Raw genomic sequence first — 20,706 nt, forward strand, 5'->3', positions numbered from 1 at the left:
TTTACATCAGTAAGAAGTGTAACAAAATAAAAACCAAGAAAAGAAAAAAAAAAAAAAAAAAGATGATCATAATAAAATTAATTTAAAAAATGTACACGTCCTCACACACACGCAGAAACATCCCACCCTGGTCGTTTTTTTTTTTTTTTTTTTTTCTTTGTTTTTTTTTTCCCGGCGACCTCCCCCCCCTCCCTCCAAGTCATCTTGGACGGCGGCGCCCCTCCTCCAGAGTGGAGTGTGAGTGTGTGGCGTGAGGCTAGTGGGAATTAAAGGGGTGCAGGGGTCAGGGGTCGGGGGGTCCGGGGTCTTGGGGGGGCGGCGGAGGCTGAATCATAGCACCTTCTGAAAAGAGCAACCCAAAGCAAAGATTCTGATCCACCTGAAAGCAAATATATATATTTCTTTTTTTTTTTTTTTTTTTTTTTTTTTTTTTTTGTTTGGCCGCTCAGATTCAAAACTGTTCACTTTAGTTTTTCCAGCGTGAGGTAGCTCTTAAAACGATCTGGACGACGATTATGGAAAGGTTTTCCGAGAAAAAAAAAAAAAAAAAAAAAAAAAAAACTGCTGAAATGCTTTCTTGGGACAAAAGGGGAAGGAAAGGGCATTGAAACATACATCCCCGAAAAATGTAACCTCACTTTCCCAAAAAGTGTTGGTGTGCATATAAACACATGTACACACATAATGTGGAAATACATATAAAAACCATCTGGTTGCTTATAAACACAGACCTTTACAACAATAGAACCAAGGCTTTATAATACACGGTAAAGGCTATTTTCTTTGTCGGTGTTGTTTTTTTGTTTTTTGTTTTTGCCCCCTGCTCACGATAGATAGACAGGCCTGGAGTACCCGGAGTTGATTTGAGTGAGAATATTTTATTGGTCTACACTGATTTATAAAAAAAAAAAAAAAAAAAAAAAAAAAAGCCATATTAGTGTGACAGGAAGGGTGGTGGGTACGGGGGGTAAGGGGGTTTTGGGGAGCGGGGCGGGTCGGGAGGTGGGGTAGGACTGGGGCCGGGGCTGTTCTGTAGTGGAAAAGGGGACTTGTACTCACGAGGTCAACCCGTCCAGTCCTGCCTCAGCTCTGCCCGTTGGGGTTGGACAATAAATAAGTGACATCGAGCCATGTTTCAGTTCTCCACGACTTGTTCGCTCGATCCCTCCTTCTGGTTTTCGGGTGGGAAACATGACTGGATCTCAAGGGTGGGGTTGGGGGGGGTCGACAGAGAATGCTGGTGAGACGTACAGATATTGCCGGCGCCCTTCAGTGCTAACATCCAGGGAGTACAACTTGGAGAGCACTTCGTTGTGAAATCAATTTTTTCTTTTTTTCTTTTTTTTTCCTTTATATAATTTCCAGTCTTCTTTATTGTGGAAGTGTGTGTAATGTTTCGTGCTTGAGTTTATTTATTTCCTGTTACTCTGGAGAGGGGGGAGGGAAGAAGGGATGGGGGGGAAACCATTGCGATATCCCGCTTTACAAGAAGCAGACTGGGCCGACATCCACTCCGAACTCCTGATCCGCTCCTCCGATATCCATAGGAGCAATGTCCACGATGGGCAGACGGGAGGTCTTCTGTGTTTTGTACTCGAATACGGTCTTTCCCCACCGGTCTGTGTGTTTCTGTTGGCGACGAGAAAGGGAAAAGGCGTCGGTAAATTCGTAAATATATGCGGATTCAAGAAGAAAACCGGGGAAAGTTTCCTATCGCTTCCTTCGGGTCCCTATAAATGTCTTCTTGATGCTAGCGCAAGCTTGTCAAGGAGGAGATGTGGGAGGTATGTTTTGGTCCCAGCTTTCTCAGATAGCTAGCTATCTCAACCCTCATACTCTGGCTTTCCATGGTTGAGGCAGAAGGCCTTACATCTGTTTCTGCACTGGTAAAAGGCTTGAGAATATTGGGTTGCTGTAGAAGAAGTACTGTCCAGACCTGCGATTTGGCGCAAGACATGTAGCTTCGACCTGACGACAAGCTTGCACCTCATGGACCGCTTTTGAAATAACGGTGTCGTTGTGTGTCATGATCCAAAGAAAGAGGTTTCTCTTACCTTGCAGCCGTCCTCAAACACGGCGTACGTGAAGCGACTGTTGCCCTCGGGACGGATCTCCACGTCGTTGGAGCCCTGCAGCAGCAAGGCCTTCTTCAGGTTGCCCGCGGCCTGGTCCATGTAGGCGATGCTGTTCTTGCAGTGGTAGGTCAGGTTCTGAGACGCCTCGTTGGACAGAAGCCTCAAGAAGGTCAGCTGGACGCTGGCGGCGTTGGCGGCGGGGCCGTCCTGGGCGTAGCTGAACTGTACCGTCGGGAAAATCGGGAGAGACCGTCAGGGTTTATCCGGCTGCCTCTTTGGTCATACGTGTGGCTTCGGCGCTTGCACTCACGTGGAATCCGCCGTTCATGGTCTCGCCGAACCAGACGTGCTTGCGGTCCTTGCTCTTGGTGGTCCACCAGTTCTTCTTCGGCACCTTGGCGATGGTCGGGTAGACGCAGGTCTCTCCGGTCTCCATGTTGCAGAAGGCCTTGATGGAGTCGGCCGTGCTGCCGAGGTTGGGATCGACCCAGTAGTTGCCTGGAGAGACGGCGAGTTAGCGACGCCGCATCGCTAGTCTCTGAAAGGTCCATTTCGCCGATCCACTTACCGCTCTGCCACTCGGGGTGGCAAAGTTTCAGGTCTCTGCAGGTGCGAGCGGGGTTCTTCTGAGTGCCATCGGGGCTGCGCAGGTTCTCGATCTGGTTGTTGAGGGACTTGAGGGTGGAATCCACCTCCACGTCGTGCTGCCTCAGGGAACTGGAGGCCTCGTCGGCCCTCATGTACCTGAGAGGATCGGGGGACTTCTCGGTCTGACCCAGTCCGGCGAAGGCGGACATGTCAATGCCTGGGCCAGGGGGGCCGGGGGGACCGGGAGGTCCGGCATTTCCAGGAGGACCCTAAATCAGAACAAGGGAAAGCGAACGTCTTTACTGGCGAGCAAGGGAATACATCGGATTTGGCTTTTTCGATTTGACATACAGCGGGGCCAGTTTCTCCAGAGCGTCCACGAGGTCCAGGGGGGCCGATGGGGCCGGGCTGTCCGTTGGATCCATCTTTGCCGGCGGGTCCGGATGGTCCGGCAGGTCCCTGCAGAAACGGAGATTGTTAAAGTACCGGTCTGGGAGTGGTTGCGCCGGTATGACTCGGAAGAAAGTTATTTTCCAGTTGTAATATGAAAAATATAGGAGAAGAAGAAGTTCAAATCCATTATTGGGTTCCCTCTATTTTCCAAATCACCTCCAGACCCTTTGCCTTATTATATATGAAGGTTATTTGTACGGTGACATTTCTCCTCCTCTTTCTTATCATCCCCAGCGCTAAGCTAGTCTAGGGCAGATACTGCGCTGTGTTCCTGATCTCAGCGGTGGGTGGGGGGGGGGGGGAGTGCGATTCCGCAAATCGCTGACTCCCCCGGTCGGTCCGCCTTGCGGAGGGTAATTACAAAATGACTCGGCCGCCCATCTTATCTCCTCGGCAGCAGGTAATTAAAGCACGAGGTCTTTCCGAGCCCCCCCTGTCTCCTTCAGGAGATTGGACGACCACATGAAAGAGGACCAGTTCCTGAGCCATTAAAGCGCCTGGATGGAGCGATGCCTATTTTTGTCCGAATCTACCTCACCTTAGCGCCGCTTGGTCCTGCAGGCCCAGCAGATCCGGCATCTCCGGCGGGACCCTGAAGGAAGATGGTCGGGGACGGGTGAGAACAAAACAGAAGTGTGGAATTGAATTGCCGTCGGTAATCGTTCCGTGCTCCTTACAGGGGGTCCGGGAAGACCCTGCAGACCGGTGAAGCCACGGTGGCCCTTCTGTCCTCTCTCGCCGGTCTCGCCGGCCTCGCCCTTATCTCCGCGTGGTCCTTGAGGTCCCTGGAGAAAAAGTTTGATTTGGATTGAAGTTTACGGCCTGTCACACCCTGACAATACAAGTACTTTCCTCGGTAGTCACGAAGCAAAGGTACTCACGGCCATGCCTCTGGCGCCGGCCAGTCCGGGAGGTCCAGCAGGTCCTTGGGCACCCTGAAGGAGAAGACAAGACGAAAATGGCGTGATGTTGCGGAACCCGAGTTCGGATTTCCCACTGAGCTTCGACCGACTGCTCGTGCGCTACGTAGTGACTTACAGCCTCTCCTCTGTCTCCCTGCTTGCCAAGAGGTCCTACAGGTCCGGGGGCTCCAGGGGCACCGGGAGCACCAGGGGCACCGGCAGGTCCGGTGTTACCGCGCTCGCCCTGAAGCCGAAAGCCGTCATGAGAACTCAGAATAACCGTCATCGCGTCCTGTTTCCCAACCGTACGGTGAGCTCTGAGAACTTCTTGTTTGGTCCGTTCTTCTCACCTTGAGTCCAACAGCTCCGTCCCGACCAGGGGGACCATCTGATCCAGGGGTACCCTGAAATTCAAAACATTTATCCAATGATTGAAAGGCACGTTCATCGTATCTACGTGATTGGCTTTGTAACTTTGAAAAGTTCGATGTATTTTTCGGCTTCCTGCAACACTGCCAAAGAAGGTGTCCAATTCTTGCAGCTGTATGACCACTTATAAACCAAGAAAATGGAAAAGCTCCAGCTATTGATTGGTTTAAATGGAAAACAGGCCTCCAATGCAAACCAACGGTATGACATCTGGGGAGGTCTTACATTTATGATGGTTGACCAATGGACCGCTCACTACCATCTCAGTCCCTGATCCATTATGGCGGATTGTTGATGAATATTAGCATAATGCAAGCGCAGATATTAGCCTCCAAACACAAACAGAAGCATTCAATTTGCTCACTTTGTCTTCGCTCGAAACCTGATTTGGAAAACTGACTTTCCTTCATGGCGCGTTCTGAAAAAAGTGAAGTCGCCTAATGATACTGAAAATTCCAGGTAGAACCTGAACGCACAGCTGGTATTTACTAGAATATTTTGCTTCTTCTTACCTCTCGTCCAGTTTCTCCGGAGGGGCCAGTAAGTCCAGGTGGTCCGACGGGTCCAGGAGGTCCGCGGTCACCGGCGGAACCAGGAGCTCCCTGCTTGCCGGGCTCGCCCTGCAACCAGAAGGATTTCACGGTTAGCAAATGTCCAATGCCCACCGGTTCATAACGGTAAAAAGTATGGCTAGCTAGAGTAATATGCAAACCTACCATGATGAAGAACCTATTTGAGATCTTGTCAGGTCATATTTTATCAAGCTTAATATTTAAAAGCGCACTTACAGAAGGTCCGGGGAGACCAGGGAAGCCTCTCTCTCCACGCTGACCGGGCAAACCAACAATACCACGAGATCCGGCAAGACCCTGAGGACCTGAAGGCCCATCGGCACCCTACCGGGTCACAGGAGAGAACGTTCTGGTTGAGCCAACCGAGCCATTTCGCGCAAGTAAGACGGGAAATCGAAAGCACCACAGGGACTCACAGGTGGCCCGTCCTCTCCGGGCTCTCCCTTCTCTCCTTGAGCACCAGCGAGTCCACGAAGCCCAGGATCTCCCTGTCTTCCTGGGGGTCCGGCATCACCGCGGGTACCCTTAGGTCCATCTTTACCGGAGGGACCGGCGGGACCAACAGGACCGGGGTTACCCTTTAGGGGGGGGAAAGGGATCCATTATCAATTCTGAAGAAAGCAGCTCTGGACTAGACAATGAAAGTCCTCGTTGGACATAAAAAACTTACATTAGGGCCGGGAGATCCGACTCTGCCAGCAGCACCGGGGAAACCCGTGGCTCCCTGCAGGTCAGAGATGGAAGCTCATCAGGGGAAAAGACATTTGACTGACAGAAATCCAGCGTTAGCCCGTTCACACACCGAAAGCGGCAGAAATACCATGCTAGGTCGCTAACCAGAACAACAGGAGCGAATGTCCAATGACATGTGCAAGCATTGACCCACCACTCATTGGGGTATTTAAGATAAGATAAGATAAGATAAGATAAGATAAGATAAGATAAGATAAGATGAGATAAGATGAGATAAGATAAGGGCAAGATCCCCATAGGGCCAGGGTGTTACAGTGATAGTATCAATAAATATGAATATACATATAAATATTATAAGACAAATAACAGATAGATGTAAATATTAGTAGGTGATTAATAGATAAAGGATTTTGAATACTTGAAATCCCTTTGTTTGGTGAATGACATTCTGAAGAAGGCGCGGCGTTTCGCCGTTCCTCCTTAGAAACGATCGATTTAAGATGTGTCCATTTCTACGACAGATACCGATCGTGCTGATAATCTACTGATAAAGCTGCGCTTTTAGTCTCATTGGTCAAAAGAGAACGGACAGCAGGCTAGTGTGCGATATTGTATTGTATTATACAGCAGAAATAAGCAGGAACGACATGTATTCATGAATCATTTCCGCTACTAGCATGGTAGCTGTTAGCGCTACTACTATTAGCAGTCCCTCTGTCTCTTTCTCTCTCTTGCTTTCTATCACTCTCTCCTCCTCCCTCGCTTTTCCTGTCTTTTTTACCCCAACTGGTCGAGGCAGAAGGGCAAACCAATTCCGCCTTGCATTCTTTGAACAAATGTTGGGTTTCGGTACATCATTTGAGATCGCGCGGCGTAAAAATCGAATCTGACTGACTTGCGTAACGCCATCTTTGACTTATAGTTGTATACTCCCAAAGTGCAAAGCCCAAAACAACTAACTTTAAATTTTTTTTTTTTTTTTTTTTTTTTTTTTTAAGATATCGTACAAATGCCGAGCGGCTCCATCTTTACTTACAGGAGCTCCCTGAGCACCACGTGCTCCCTTGGGTCCGGATACGCCGGTCGGTCCCTGGAGAAAGAGCAGTCGTCAAGTCAATTCATGTTTACAAAATGATGAAAAGAACATAACGCTGGAGCTACAGATCAACCTATACCGATTTATTTTCTTCCGAGGTCGAGTACTCACAACGGGTCCAGGGGCACCGGATGGTCCCTGAGGTCCAGGGGATCCAGCTTCTCCCTTCTGTCCACTCTCACCGAGCTCTCCTTTGGCGCCGGGCTGACCATCTGCGCCCTGGATGGTGCAGAAGGAGCGAAGTTACTGACGTGGGATCCGAGAACGAAAATACATCTGTCAGGTTTGGCATTTGAAGAAGCGTACTTACGGGAGGTCCGGCAAATCCGGCGGGTCCGGGGGGACCGACCTCGCCACGGTCGCCCTGCGGGAGAGAAGTGTGTCATTTCAATGTTTGTATTTTTTATAATATTTCCGGTATAGTATCGCAGAGATGTACGACAAAATGAAAATAATTAGAGGCAAAAAGGGAGTTTAAAAAAATAACAAAAAAAAATAAAGAAAGAAATGTATATAAAATATAGGGTAATTGGAAGGTATCTGATTTGTTCAGTGTTATTTTATTGTTGATTTGTAGCTGACACCTTTAGCGAGTTTTGAAAGGTTAGTGGGAAAATGCCTTTTCCGATTTTCTTTTTTCTAGTAACCCAGAAATGTTCTCCTTAGATCCATCAATGATTATCAGGTGTATTTTTTTTTGCAAATTTTCTTATTTAAAAAAATGTTTTTTTTTTTTTTTTAATGTATTTGTTAATGTAATTTTCCTGCGCTGACGTGCATTACCAGCTTTGGCCACTAGGGGGATCGGTGAGTCAGAATTCACCCGCCGTTGAATTTCGGTCACATGATTTAAAATTCATTACGCATTGTGCATTGTAAGAATTACATAGCGCTTCCAGATCACATACTATATTAATTCATTCGTTATAGAAACATTCAGAATTTATGGTCTCCAATGAACCTCCTGCATGTTTTTGGACTGTGGGAGGAACTTGGAGAACCCTGAGGAACCTGGGGTGTCCGTGTCCACTAGCATGTACGCAGATACCGAAATCTGATACAGTGACTGCAATGGATGATTTTTTTCTTCGGTTTGTGCCTCAACAAGTTGGAAACCGATTTTTCGACGAGAACTCACAGGAGCACCGCGGGCGCCAGCAGCTCCAGAAGGTCCAGAAGGTCCGGTCTCACCCTGGACAAGAGAGAATCAGTCAGACCAAATTAACCCTCTAGCAAATGGAAATTATTTTAAACGTTTTCGTCCATCCTTGAGGACGCCCTCCCACACCGCAGGTAGACAGTTTAAGTCGTGGCTACCTTGGCACCGTTGGGTCCGGCGGGTCCAGGAGGTCCGATCGGGCCGGTCAAACCCTGAAGAACGGGACGTGATGATTTACAGAGGACGGTTTGAATCGGTGTGAAAATGCAAACAAAGAAACAGACCCAAGACAAGGACTCACTCTAGCTCCATCCTTTCCGGGGGCTCCCTCGGGGCCCTTGGCTCCATTGTCACCCTGAAGCACAAAAGGCAATGAGTTCCATCTGAAACTGATCCAAACTGACTTCTGGTGATATTTTTGTGGCGTGGAAACAAAAAGCTCAGTGTTCTTTTTCTTCTCACTCTGTCTCCTTTGGGTCCCGGGATGCCACCGGCTCCTCGCTCTCCTGGCATGCCCTGTAGTCCGGGGGGTCCCTGAGGTCCGGCAGCTCCAGCTGGTCCGATGGCTCCCTGTATTGAGAGTGGACCACTTAAAACCGCAGATTTTCAACTTCGTCCCAACAACTTCATGGTCCTGAAGCTTCTTCTGACTAAACCCCGAAGAAGAACTCACCAGGTCTTTTTAGGAGTTCCATGACAATTGGATACATGATCCCATTTTACGAAATAAGATTATTCTGAAGCGAGCCAAAAACTAGGAATTATGTGTTTCATGAGCAAATCTCCAATGAAAAATTGCTCAAAAGGTTGCCAATCCCACCTTGGGTCCATCAGATCCAGGTGTTCCAGGAAGTCCACGAGGTCCCTGAAGACCCTGAGGGCCGGCAGCGCCCCTCTCGCCAGGGAAACCACGCTCGCCCTGTGGGGAAAACAAAGAGTCACTGGGTTAAAAAGGGAAAACGCAAGCTGGAGGATGCTTTTTTCATTCATTCATCCATAATCTGTGCAGTTCCTGCACTCAGGGTTGCAAGGAGGGGCTGTCATTGGTCAAGGGTTTACCCTGGACCAGTAGGCAGTTGATCACAAGACCACATACAAAGGTATACAACCATTCACACATCTGGACAGTTTGGGGTCTCCAAAGAACCTCCTTCATGTTTTAAGCCGTGGGAGGAACCGGGAGAACATAGTTTCCACAGAGGAAGGTCTCCCAATCAGAATCCAGCCAGGGACCTTCTTGCTGTGAGAAGGTCCCATGCTATCACAGTTGACATTATCTACAGTACATCTCGCTGACGGAGATATGAAAGTCCTCGGATTGCGGATTGTTAGTTGGAAACCACTGGGGAGGATGAGAAGTTGAACTCACTCTGGGTCCGACAGCGCCTGGAGCTCCGCCCTCTCCGGGAACACCCTGCAGGGAGAACGGGAATAATTATGAACTTAGAAACTCCTTGCGTAGTGCCCAGTGCTAACGCATGCAGACGGGCCGGTATGGATTTTTGTCACTCGGGTTAACAGTGCAGAGAAAGACTGGCTGATAGCCCTCATGCTATGCTAATGTCATCCAATCACAACTGTCTAATAGTCCATCGTGTAAATGACGTGCTGCAATGGAAACTCGGGGAAACATCGGAACTGGGGTCCGTGAGGGTCAATACCGGGGGGGAAAGGTCTTTCCCATATAGATCTATTGATAAATTATTGATTTGTCCATTGGAGACATGCAACAAGAGGACGGACATGTTGTCACCCTGGATCAGCTGTGGGCGGGGAAACTGATGGCGTTCGATACGAGTTTTAGATGAACATCTTTGTCCTGGTTTGTCCGAGTTGCCTGAGGTGACTTTGACGGGAGGGGTTTCGTATGGATGTTCTGGGCTACAGCTTGATAAACAAGAACAAGACTTGCGCCACCGGTTTTCTACTAGTCTGCTCATCGCAGACCAGCGCAGTTCCTTCTTTTAGCCCCAGGAAACCTTCACATGTCCATTTTACCAGATGGCCATTTTGACATACCGTTGTCCGTTCAATGGGTTGGGTAAGAGACAATGTACAAGTGGGACTTGTGACGTTCTCACCTGGTCTCCGGGTTTTCCAGCCTCTCCTGGGGCACCGGTTGGTCCAGGGAGACCCTGGTTTAAAAATGAGGTGGAGAATACATCAAATACTTTCTAATATCTAGCGACAATTTGACTTGTAGCCTCGATATTGGACGTTCTCCATTTTGGGGAATTTGAGAAATGAGCATACCTGGAAGCCAGAGGGTCCGGGCTGTCCTTGCTCTCCTCTTTCTCCAGTGGGTCCCTGAGAGGCAACCAAACACAGGGAGTCTTAGACAAGACAAAACATTCTCGCTCTGATTGACCTTGAAGCTGGATAGCATTGTTTTAGCTGATACGAGACGGAACCATGGATGTGTTTGGTATGAAGAAGCACTCACAGCAGGGCCAGGAGGTCCAGCGGCGCCAGTCTCGCCATCTTTGCCAGGCAGACCCTGTTCAGAGGGAGCAACGCTTGATTTATGACATCCGGGCCGGTAACCGGGCGGCGATACAGGGATGGCTTCGATTTTTGATGGAGCGTACCGCAAGATAGTGTACTTACTCTCAGTCCAGTACGACCGACCAGCCCCTTCTCTCCTGCTTTACCGGGTTCACCCTGCGAAGGAGAACGGTACTTAATATTCCTCTGAGCGCCTCATTGGCTTCCCTTCTTGGAAACTACATCTGGGGTGTTTATCGAAGCGGAGATCCCCCCCTTGGGCTTACCGTGGCTCCCTTTGGTCCGGGGAATCCCATCACGCCTGGCTGACCGCGGGCTCCCTGAGGACCAGGGGGACCGGGGCGACCGTCTTCACCAGCGGCACCCTGTCACAGGCGCCATAACAGAAGTGATGTTACTTGCATACCGTACATATAAAGAGCTATGAGTTTGAAGGTCTAGGTGACTTCATTAAGTGTATCCCTGCTTGGTCTGCACTTGTATCACTTCATGATAGTAGCCTAATGTCTTCTGAGTCCCTGGGCTCTCTCTTGTCGCAGGTTCCCACGGCGCAGGGTTTGATCTACCCCATCTTCTCACAAGGTGTGTGCCATCGTTATTTCTTTTATGACTATTGTGGCTATTAGCATGTAACTGTGAGCACTTTTGCTATTATCAGTGAAAATCCTTGTGCCTGTCCCAAACCCTCATCTGTCTTTATCACACTCTTGCGTTCCATCTCCCTTTTCCTTCTCCATCTCTTTTTACACCAATCCGGTCGAGGCAGAAGGCCGCCCTGAATTGAGCTTGGATCTGTCAGATTTTGTTCCCGCCTTGTAAAAGGCGGTGTTTCCTCTTTGCTGTTGTAAAGTTCCTGCTTAATGTTGGGTTTCTGTAGATCATCTCAAAGAGGTTTGGTTTAGACCTACTCCCGGCAACTGTATTGTGATTTGGCGCCCTAAAGAACACTGGACTGATTCTTCATGTTCTTTGTGTCAATTTGTGTACCTAAGATGTCTATTGGACAGAAAGTGAGGTCAATGCAGTGACTGTATTTAGTGCTGAATGAGGAGGTGATGAAAGTCGTACTCACAGTGGCTCCAACTTTGCCTTGAGGACCAGCATCACCAGGGCGACCAGTAAGACCCTGTGGAAGGTATGCGGTTAGATGGTGTGCAGAGTTGCGATTTGGTTGACTTGATTTCTGGGCTTTCTGGGACTCACTCTGGCTCCGGGGAGGCCGGCCTCTCCTGTGCGTCCGGGGTCACCGGTGGCTCCTTTGGGACCAGCGGCGCCGGGAACACCACGGTCACCAGGGGCGCCCTGAGGAGCAGAACAGACAGTTCAGACAAGAAGTAGCAAATTGCAATTTTGGCCATGTGTCCGAATGTACTCTCACCTTGGGACCAGCAAGACCATCCTGACCTGGGAAACCACGGTTTCCGGGTGCGCCCTGAAGAGACGCAAACCGGTATGATTAAGAATGATCGATGGTACGATAACCAAAACCTCTCACTTTGTCCAGAGTGCTTACTCTCTCTCCTGGAGGTCCGAGTGGCCCGGCAGCCCCTGGCTCTCCTCTTGCGCCCCTCTTGCCTTCTTCGCCGGCGGGGCCGGGTGGACCTTGAGGACCGGCAGGGCCCTGGAAATAAGCAACGGCGCATCGGTGAGTCGTCCGCGCGGTCACGCGTCGATCGATAACCGATGCCATCGGGGCGAAAGCAAGGGACTCACGAGCTCTCCCTTGGGTCCGGCTTCTCCTTTGAATCCTGGAAGTCCGGGGTCGCCCTGAGCGGCGCGAGGAAGGAGACGATCAGAACAACACGCGATCACAACATCATCACCATCTCAGATTGTCCTCCGGGCGACTCACAGATTGTCCCTTCGGGCCCAGAGGTCCTGTTGCGCCCTGGGGTCCGGGTGGGCCGCGGGGGCCTGGGAAACCGGGAGCACCGGCAATACCAGGGGCGCCCTTTAGGTGAGAGGAAGCTAAAGATTAGCAATTTTCTATTCCAGAGTGTGACCGGGTATGGTGAGGGGAAAGATGGGAGTGGGCTTACAGTGGACCCTTTAGCTCCGGGGATGCCATCAGTACCAGGGTTACCCTGTGAAAACAGCACAATTGGGATTATGGATGATACTGTAAAATATTGATAATGATATCATAATATGAACTGGCCAATGACGAACCGATGCTCCGGCGGGTCCGGGAGATCCAGGGGTTCCGGCCTCTCCGCGGGGACCCTGTTGACCCTCTGCTCCACGGGCTCCGGTGGGACCAGCTTCCCCCTGACAAGGCGGACCGGCGTTTCAATCACAAGCGCAAATTGGCAAATTGATTGCATCCTTTCCGAATATCGACAACGGGTGACTCGACTTGGATCATCGATCCGTACAGACCTTGGCTCCTGGGGATCCTGGGAAACCAGGCGCTCCGGCAGGACCGACGGGCCCCTGAGGGGGAAGACGAAAAGCTTACAGTTAGGACTACATGTCCTGCGCCACACCTCTGGCGTTGCGTAAAAATGATACGTACGGGAGGACCAGCAGGGCCGGGCAAGCCATCGTTTCCACGGGCACCCTGCGGAGGACAGGCGGGTGAAGCGGTCGCATGGAGATACCATTTAATTCACCTTTAAAAACTTAAAAGACGGGACGGAAAACGTCACTCACGGCAGCTCCAGCAGCTCCGGGACGTCCTCTCTCTCCGGGCAGACCTCGAGGGCCCTGCGGCAGACGAGCAAAATCGTAAAGTCTCGGCTATGAACCCCGACGAGAGGGTTACACAATCTGAAGGCATCTCACCATGGGTCCGGGCGCACCGTTCTCTCCGGCAGCACCGCCCTCACCCTGTCCAGAGGGGATACGTTTAGCAGGAGAAAGGGAAGGGAAGACACCATTTGGATCCGTTTTTTTTTTTGGGTGATCTTACCTTGGCTCCTGCAGCTCCGGTCTCTCCCTTGGCTCCGTCCAGACCGGGGTGACCCTGCAGGGAAAGGCTTGTCAGTCGTCCCTCGGAAAGGTGCGACGGGTGACCTCGATCGCTCACGGCGGAAAACTTACTCTGTGCCCTTTGATTCCGGGAAGGCCGGGGGTTCCGGGGAATCCGCGAGCTCCCTTAGAAAACAAAAATCAGGGGGAAATTCACCCATCTGTCTTTTGTTTTCACTTAAACCGGTTGTGTCGTGACGTAAGGATAAGGATATATTTTACTGATCCCCAGAGGGGAACTTGTTTTGTCACAGCAGCGTAACAGTTATAATGTCAAAAATGAGAAAAAACTAAATAAATGTGAATAAAAATATAGGTAGAGAGGCATTAGAAGACAAAAGATACACATCCACAATTCAATAGACAGACGGCATTAAATATGAATAGAAATATAAATCCCCGCGACCCTGAGTACAGGATAAGCGGCAAGAAGACGGATGGACATAAATAGACAATTAAAAGGCAATTAAATGTTAGCAAAAGACATCCACAAATAAATAGACAGCAGAGAATAATACATCAACACTTATAAAAAATAATGATAATTAATACTAAATAGGCCGTCCCACCTGAGGTCCAGCAGGTCCACGTTCTCCAGCTTTGCCGGGTTTACCAGCCTCACCCTGAAAGGAAACAGGAAGTCAAAAGGTTCACGTTCGCATTGCGGCGGAAGCTACCGAAATCACGTATGAACGAATGTGTAAAGAGAGACGCTACGACAGGTTTACGCGCACGCTCGGCTTTTGGGATTTTTGGGATTTCAAACCATCCAGAGCCACGGCGCCTTACATCGCTTCCTGATTTTCCAGAAGGTCCGGCCGGTCCGCGAGGTCCGAGTGGTCCCTGTTAGAAGAGAACGTGTTTATTATCGATTTCCTCGCACCTCCATTAAGATGCGTGAAAAAAAAACCCGCCAAAAACGCTTCAATAATAATCATGTTTTTAGGATTTTATTATCACCGGATGCATTCGGGGATTCCTATTTTAATACTTACAGCAGGGCCGGGCTCTCCGGCCTCTCCGGGAGCACCTTGGAAACCCTGAGGCCCCTGCAGATGCAAGTCAATATGTATTAGGAATCTCCAATACAGCTCATCATGAGGCGATAAGAGGATTTTTTACTCACAGGAGCTCCTGTTGGTCCGGGGGGTCCGCGAGGGCCCATGGGACCCTGCGACACACAAAATATCTGGTGAACTTGAGCTCTACCTGGCTTTACATTTTCATAAATGTGATAAAATAAAGACTTGGGCTGCTATAGAGATGTCAAACAAATAAAAGGGTTTTTAAAGCCTGTCCCAGAATAAAACTTTAACAACTTAATTTCCTTGTAATGAGGTTTAATGTAGTAATTTGCATGTGTGTGTGTGTGTGTGCGTGTGTGTGTTACTTGAAAACTGCTCATTTTGAATGTCACCTATGAGTTGCAGTACCGCCATTTGGCCACTAGGTGGCAGCATAGCAAATATATCATTGAACATAATATGAGTGGCTGTGTGTGTCTGTATTTTTTTTTTCTTTATTTTTCTTTTAACACAGGACTATTATAAACAAATATGGCGGTGTGGGACCGATGCACTCACCATCGGTCCTTGCATCACACCCATCTGAGCACCTCCGGCCTTCTCATCAAAACCAGTCGCCATCTGAGCAGCAAAGTTCTGGAAAACACAGAGAGGACGTTCAGGAGGAAGAAGATGAGGAACGCATCGGCTGAATTATTGATCTCGCCCACCCCTCCGAGCCCAGGTGGCCCGGGTGGTCCGGGAGGGCCGGCGGGTCCGGGGTTTCCAGGGGTGCCAGGTTCCCCATCTCTCCCACGAGGTCCGGGATTTCCCTAGGGAAAAAAAAGAAGGTCACTCAGTCCGGGGTCACGTGGATTTGAGAACACTCCTGGTCTATTAAATGATAAAAAAAAAAAAAAAAAAAAAAAAGGTCTCGCCCACCTCGTGTCCCGCTTTGATTCGATTTAACCCGCAAAAGATTTTAGGATTAATCGCTCACTTTTATACCCCGCCGTTGTGGTTTTAATCCACTTACTAAAGCGAACACCCAGACCGAACCGTTCACTCTGATTCGTGATCCAAAACGGCCGGAGATTCAAAGCGATATCCGAACGGCGGCTCACCTTATCACCCTTGGCGCCGCCCGGTCCACGCGGTCCTTGTTCCCCCGGGGGCCCCTGCGGAAAAAAACACCACGCACGTCCATCGGCGACGTTCACGATCGACCAATGAATCGCGTTCGGAATCGGCGCGCGATACCTACCATGGGGCCGGCCGGTCCTCTTGGTCCTACGACCTGGCGGAGGAGAAAGGGGAGATTTTATCGGGCGTTTCGGGTGTTGGCGGGGGTCTTTCTGACGAGGACGCCGTCTGACAGGGCCGGGTTTTACCGAAAACATCACCTCTCCTTAACCCCGTTCGGGCCGACTCGGCGCACCTGACATGCGCTGCGGCGGCGGAGCCGCTGAGAGCATCTAAGAGGATTTGATCGGGTTCATTGTGTCGCAGGAATGCGGGATTTTTTTTTTTTTTTTTCTTATTTTTCCTCGAGTCCTGACAGGGGCATTGTGTGAGATTGCAGATTACCGGTAATGAGCGGAGGTGGGGGGGGGAGGGGAGGGGGTGAACCGTTTGAAAACTGAAGGTGAAAAATAAAAATATTAAAGAAACAATGGGAACCGTTGTGCCCGATTACGCCGATTCAAATGAATCCGAATGGGAATCGGCGGCGATGAGCGTTTCTTCTTCGACACTCACATCGGCGATGTCTCCTGGTTCGCCCTTCTGGCCCTGCGGACGAGAGAGAGGAAAGGACGTCAACGTTGTCGCTTTATCGTTTTTTTTTTTTTTTTTTTTAATTTTCACAAGCAACCCCCCCCCCCCCCCTTTAGCCCGCCGCCTCACCTGGGCGCCGACGGTCTCTGGCGTTGGCCGTGACGAAGGCGGGGGAGAGAAAGGGACAAGGTTAGAAACGGGAGGTTCTCGAAGGGCGGCGTTTCCGAACGGGTCGTATTAATAAGAAGCGCGCCGAAGCAGAAGCGGGTGAAACGAAAAATTATCGATAAAATTGCGTGAGGGCTGGGGGGGGGGGGGGGGTTAATGCCGCTTTGGCGTGGGAGGGGGGGGGGGGGGGAGGAAGGAGCATCCCGGAGGAAACGACTTTTCCGCTTCCCCCCCTGCAGAACGTTCACGACAGAAAAGCGAGAGCGGTAATTTATTTATGGGTGTGTGAATAAATAAATTACAACCGGTGGCGGCGTCAGCGGGGCAGACGGGGCAGCACTCTCCGGACGGCACCACGGGCTCGGCGCACTCTTTGGCCTCCTCGCAGATTATCTCATCGCACAGAACCGCTCCGGTGTCGCACACGCAGATGCGACACGGTTCCGGCTTCCACACATCCTTATCATTGAAACGCCGGCCGTCCTGGACGCAGCCGCCGGCCTCCTCTGCGGCGGCGGCGGAGGCGGCGGCGGCGAGGAAAGGGGGGTTGGAAGAGGGAGGGAGGGGGTGCACAGCAGCAACGGGAGGGTCGGGGAGGTCAGAGGTCAGGCGTCGGAAGGTTAGCGGGAAGGAGGGGGAAGAAGGGGAGAGGTGAGTTAGCCTGCAACACAATAAAAGCTCTGAACATTTTAGAAACAGAAATATAAACACAAAGAGGAGACACGGCCGGTTCAGAATTTGAGTTCGAGGAGGCGCTTGATGTTCTTGGCCGGTTTAGCGCGAGGCTATGAATGAACTCCTCTCACGTCGGAGGGGGTGGAGGAGGAGGAGGAGGGGGGGGGGTCGTGCACACACTGTGGCCAATTCACAAGCTGCCGCCTTGAGTAAACAGGTTGGATTTCTCCGTCTGGATCGCACGGCGGCGTCGGGGGGTTAAGAACGGACGGTCTGTTTGGACCCCCCCTCCCCTCCGCACACGTCTCCTCCGTCCATCCCATCCCCCGAAAAAAAAAAAAAAAAAACCCCTGCCGAACCCACACCGGGTCCCACGTTCAACCAAAGTGGCGCCGGCTCTATTTGTCGACCCCCTGGTGCCCTTTGACCCCTAATAACCGCCCGCTAGCTCGGGAGGTCAGCTCCCATTTCGCATCTCCGGAACCTGCGAGCGAGAGTTAATCCTGGTTTTTCCTTTATTTTTAAAGTTATAAATTCATTGTCACACGCTAAGTGAATTTTAGCTTCAATTCTTCCCGCGGCGTTTACGTTAGCGTACGTTAATTCTTAGCGTTAGCGCGAAAAAGAAAGGACGAATGAATGAAACCGACGGGCCTCGACCGCGAAAAAGTAGAAAGAAATCCAAGACTTACGGTCCACCTCCTCCTGACACCTGACCACGGATAGCAAAAGAGCTTGTGACGCCACAAGTAGCAGAACAGTCCTTGAATCCACAAAGCCCAACATGTCTAGACGTCGGACACGCACGGGGCGGGAAGCGGCGGGATGGACGGTCGTGGACCGGGTTCTCTCGGTCGCTCGCTGCGTCGGCGTGTGCGTGTGTGTGTGTGTGTTTCCCGGAGACCGACGGCACCATGCAGTCAAAACCCTCCGAGGCTCGAAGTGGAATCCAACGCGGGGCCCCTGCTGGCACTCTGCACCCACCGCGTCCGGCCGAGCACCGCGGTTTTATGTCCACCCTGCCTTGTACGGATCTTCGTATATTCCAAAATGCCAGTCCTTCCCCCAGACCCCCCGTCGGGCTGAAACCCGAACCTCGCCTCCCTCCCCTCGATTCAACGCGGCGTCTCCCTGGGACCTTTTTTTTTTTTTTTTTTTTTTTTTTTTCAAGCCCTCCCTTCCCTCCCTCCGTCCTTCCTTCCTCCCCCCTGACCCCCTTGGCCCCGACACCCGGCCTGGAGATGCACCTTCGATTCAGCTTCGGCGCATTTCTTTACGGGATGTCTAGTATCCACGCGCGGGTCGCCTCATTTTATTTTTACCTTTCGGGGTAAAGCATCTCCCTTTTTTTTAATTTTTTTTATTTATTACCAGAAAAAATATGATATTATTATATAACTCTCATATTATATTATTTTTTATTAAAAATATTTCATATATGTTGTTTTTTTATAATACTGTATCATATTTTTATTCTTTATTATTATAAGCCTGAATTTATTCATTTTTTTATTTATTTCCCCCCTTCCTCCGCTTCACAAAAACCCATTTACACAAGCTGCCTTCACCATAAGGCACATCTGACTTACATATATATATATATATACATATGTAGATATATATATATATATATACTGATGAGAAAAAAAAGGGAATATTTAAACAACACAATGTCACACCAAGTCAATCACACTTGTGTGAAACCAAAGTGTCCACTTAGAAAGCAGCACTTATTCATTTGGGCTTGTCTTAAGTACATTACATCAGCCCGGAGTGTGTTTTTCCACTTTAATTTCGAGTGTGACTCCAAACCCAGACCTCCGCGGGTTAATAAACTTGATTTCCACTGCTCATTTTTGTGTGATTTTGTTGTAACGATGTAAAAATCAAAGTATTTAATAAGAATATTTCACACATTCGGATGTAGGATGTGTTCCCTTTATTTTTCGGAGCGGCTACGTCTCGATCCAGAGCTTTGACGTCGAATAAATACTTAACGGACTTTTTTGATTTTTGTGGAATTGAACGAGATTGTAAAACTAGTTCGCAGTCATCAGTGTTTGCGGGACGCGTTTCCCCGTCCGTTTGGCGGATTTAGGGATTAATCCGCGGGGGCCTTCGCCAACCTCCAAGTGTTGATGTGAGCGCTAAACCGGGTTTTACTTGACAGCGATCCGGTCGAACAGCTAGTCAAAGCACGATCAAAAAAAAAAAAAAAAAAACGGCGTCCTTTCTGCCGCTGCTTGTGAAAGCTGCGTGATCTCCGCCGTGCACCTCCAGGTGAGGAGGCGGCGGGTGAACGGGGGTCTTTGTCACGCGGCGGAGCAAAGTAATTCCAGGGTCGTGACCTTTTCCTCGCAACCCGCCGCCGCCGCCGCCGCCGCCGCCTCTCATTCCACACACGGCGAAGAAAGATCCGAACCCTCAACCCTCGGGATGTAACGGCGTCTGGAGTTTAAACCCCGTGGGAATGCGAACCCGAATCGATATCCCGCGACGCGGCCGGTGAAAGCTGGATGGAAACGCGTTTCGGCGTTTCGGAAGCGGGTCTGAGCTCCGCGCGGCCCTTTTCCCTCGGCTTCCCCGGCCGGCTCCGGCCCCTCGCCGGCTCCCGGCGCACACAATAGGCCTCTGTGTGTGCGAGGGCCCGCGGAATGCTGCGAGATGGCAAGGCGGTGGGATAGCTGGGGATGGGGGTTGGTGGGTGAGGAAGGGTGTGGAGCGGCGGCGGCGGCGGCGGCGGCGGCGGCGGCGGGTCTTTCATGACTGTACGGGTGTACGGAGGCTCCCGGGGTCTAGAGGGTGTCTAGGTTTCGGTGCAGATGGGAGGCTGCGGTGCTCTGTGTACACACAGGCCGGTCAGTGTGCAGCCAGTCAGCAGCACCCACCTGAGAGGGGGGGGGGGGGGGGGGGGGGGGGGGGTCGGACCCGGGGTCCGTTATGGAAAACACGCTGGATCCGGATGTTCTAATTAAACCAGGAAAAAAAAAAAAAAAAAAAAAGTGTTGAGGGGCAGAAAGAGAAACAAACGACCGACGGGAGCCAAAAATCAAATGTGTGTGTGCAGCGGGGAGGAGGGGGGGGGGGGGTTGCCGGTCGGATTCCGCGGGCTGAGGGAGGCGACGGCGTGGAAAGCAGGTACGGCACACGGTGCGACTGTGCTCTTTTGGCCGAGCGTCAGGTTGGCGCTGACTCTCCTCCCGTGTGTGTGTGTGTGTGTGTGTGTGTGTGTGTGGACACTCTTTTGTTTGCTCGGGTCGATCTCTGAATACAGGATCTTTAAATACGGCCGTGAATAAACTCTTTCTTCAAACCTTTTTCCTTGAGTTTCATTTCGCCTGTTAGCGTGTTAGCGTGTTAGCGTGTTAGCGTACCCGGACCGGCAGGAGGGACCGATGGGAATTCTGCGATTCAACGTGAGGAAAAATTACCTTGAAAGTGACATGGAGTTCTGCATAGAGCACATCATCAGCTAAAATGGACCAGTGACCCATCATGGATGAACCATGAGCAGAAGGCAGCTCAGGAGCAGCACCAGGGGCGCAGATACAGGTTCGGTGTCTTGCTCAACAACACTTGGACACTTCACCCGAGGCTCCCTTCTGGATCTCACATTACTTTGGGTCTGAGGCCGGCGCTGC

The 20,706-nt window shown here is 50.7% G+C and overlaps 1 protein-coding gene across 2 annotated transcripts; it reads right to left on the reverse strand.

Annotated features, from left to right (window-relative positions):
- Positions 1–860: 860 nt before the first annotated feature.
- Positions 861–20,061, reverse strand: col2a1a (collagen, type II, alpha 1a). Of its 2 annotated transcripts, XM_086159166.1 has the most exons (54): positions 17,758–20,061; positions 16,696–16,896; positions 16,352–16,368; positions 16,205–16,237; positions 15,711–15,743; positions 15,571–15,624; positions 15,178–15,279; positions 15,026–15,103; positions 14,569–14,613; positions 14,438–14,491; positions 14,232–14,285; positions 14,012–14,065; positions 13,515–13,568; positions 13,384–13,437; positions 13,257–13,301; positions 13,125–13,178; positions 12,988–13,032; positions 12,852–12,905; positions 12,642–12,740; positions 12,512–12,556; positions 12,325–12,423; positions 12,186–12,239; positions 11,986–12,093; positions 11,851–11,904; positions 11,676–11,774; positions 11,545–11,598; positions 10,739–10,837; positions 10,575–10,628; positions 10,411–10,464; positions 10,221–10,274; positions 10,049–10,102; positions 9,337–9,381; positions 8,788–8,886; positions 8,430–8,537; positions 8,269–8,322; positions 8,126–8,179; positions 7,947–8,000; positions 7,119–7,172; positions 6,920–7,027; positions 6,749–6,802; positions 5,690–5,743; positions 5,436–5,597; positions 5,236–5,343; positions 4,960–5,067; positions 4,369–4,422; positions 4,155–4,262; positions 3,998–4,051; positions 3,794–3,901; positions 3,655–3,708; positions 3,015–3,122; positions 2,644–2,932; positions 2,386–2,573; positions 2,055–2,297; positions 861–1,629 (listed from the first exon to the last, which is right to left on the reverse strand). In XM_086159166.1, exons 1-54 carry the CDS (start codon positions 17,849–17,851, stop codon positions 1,483–1,485), a joined length of 4,467 nt encoding a protein of 1,488 aa, XP_086015292.1. In that variant the 5' UTR covers positions 17,852–20,061; the 3' UTR covers positions 861–1,482. The 2 variants fall into 2 exon arrangements, with proteins under 2 accessions (XP_086015292.1, XP_086015294.1); XM_086159168.1 differs by lacking the exon at positions 16,696–16,896.
- Positions 20,062–20,706: the final 645 nt, after the last annotated feature.

This window comes from Fistularia commersonii, chromosome 14 (assembly GCF_037954325.1).
Source record: "Fistularia commersonii isolate RoL2024-O1a breed Wild chromosome 14, RoL_Fcom_v1.0, whole genome shotgun sequence".
NCBI lineage: Eukaryota > Metazoa > Chordata > Actinopteri > Syngnathiformes > Fistulariidae > Fistularia > Fistularia commersonii.

What these genes read in the sequence shown, in the direction of transcription:
- col2a1a (XM_086159166.1), bottom strand. Translation starts at nt 17,851, where the DNA reads ATGTTGGGCTTTGTGGATTCAAGGACTGTTCTGCTACTTGTGGCGTCA. An exon ending in CCGGACCAACAGGAGCTCCT is followed by an intron (nt 14,492 to 14,568) that starts GTGAGTAAAAAA and finishes TTGCATCTGCAG; the next exon opens with GGGCCTCAGGGTTTCCAAGG. An exon ending in GTGGACCTGCTGGACCTCAG is followed by an intron (nt 13,569 to 14,011) that starts GTGGGACGGCCT and finishes TTGTTTTCTAAG; the next exon opens with GGAGCTCGCGGATTCCCCGG.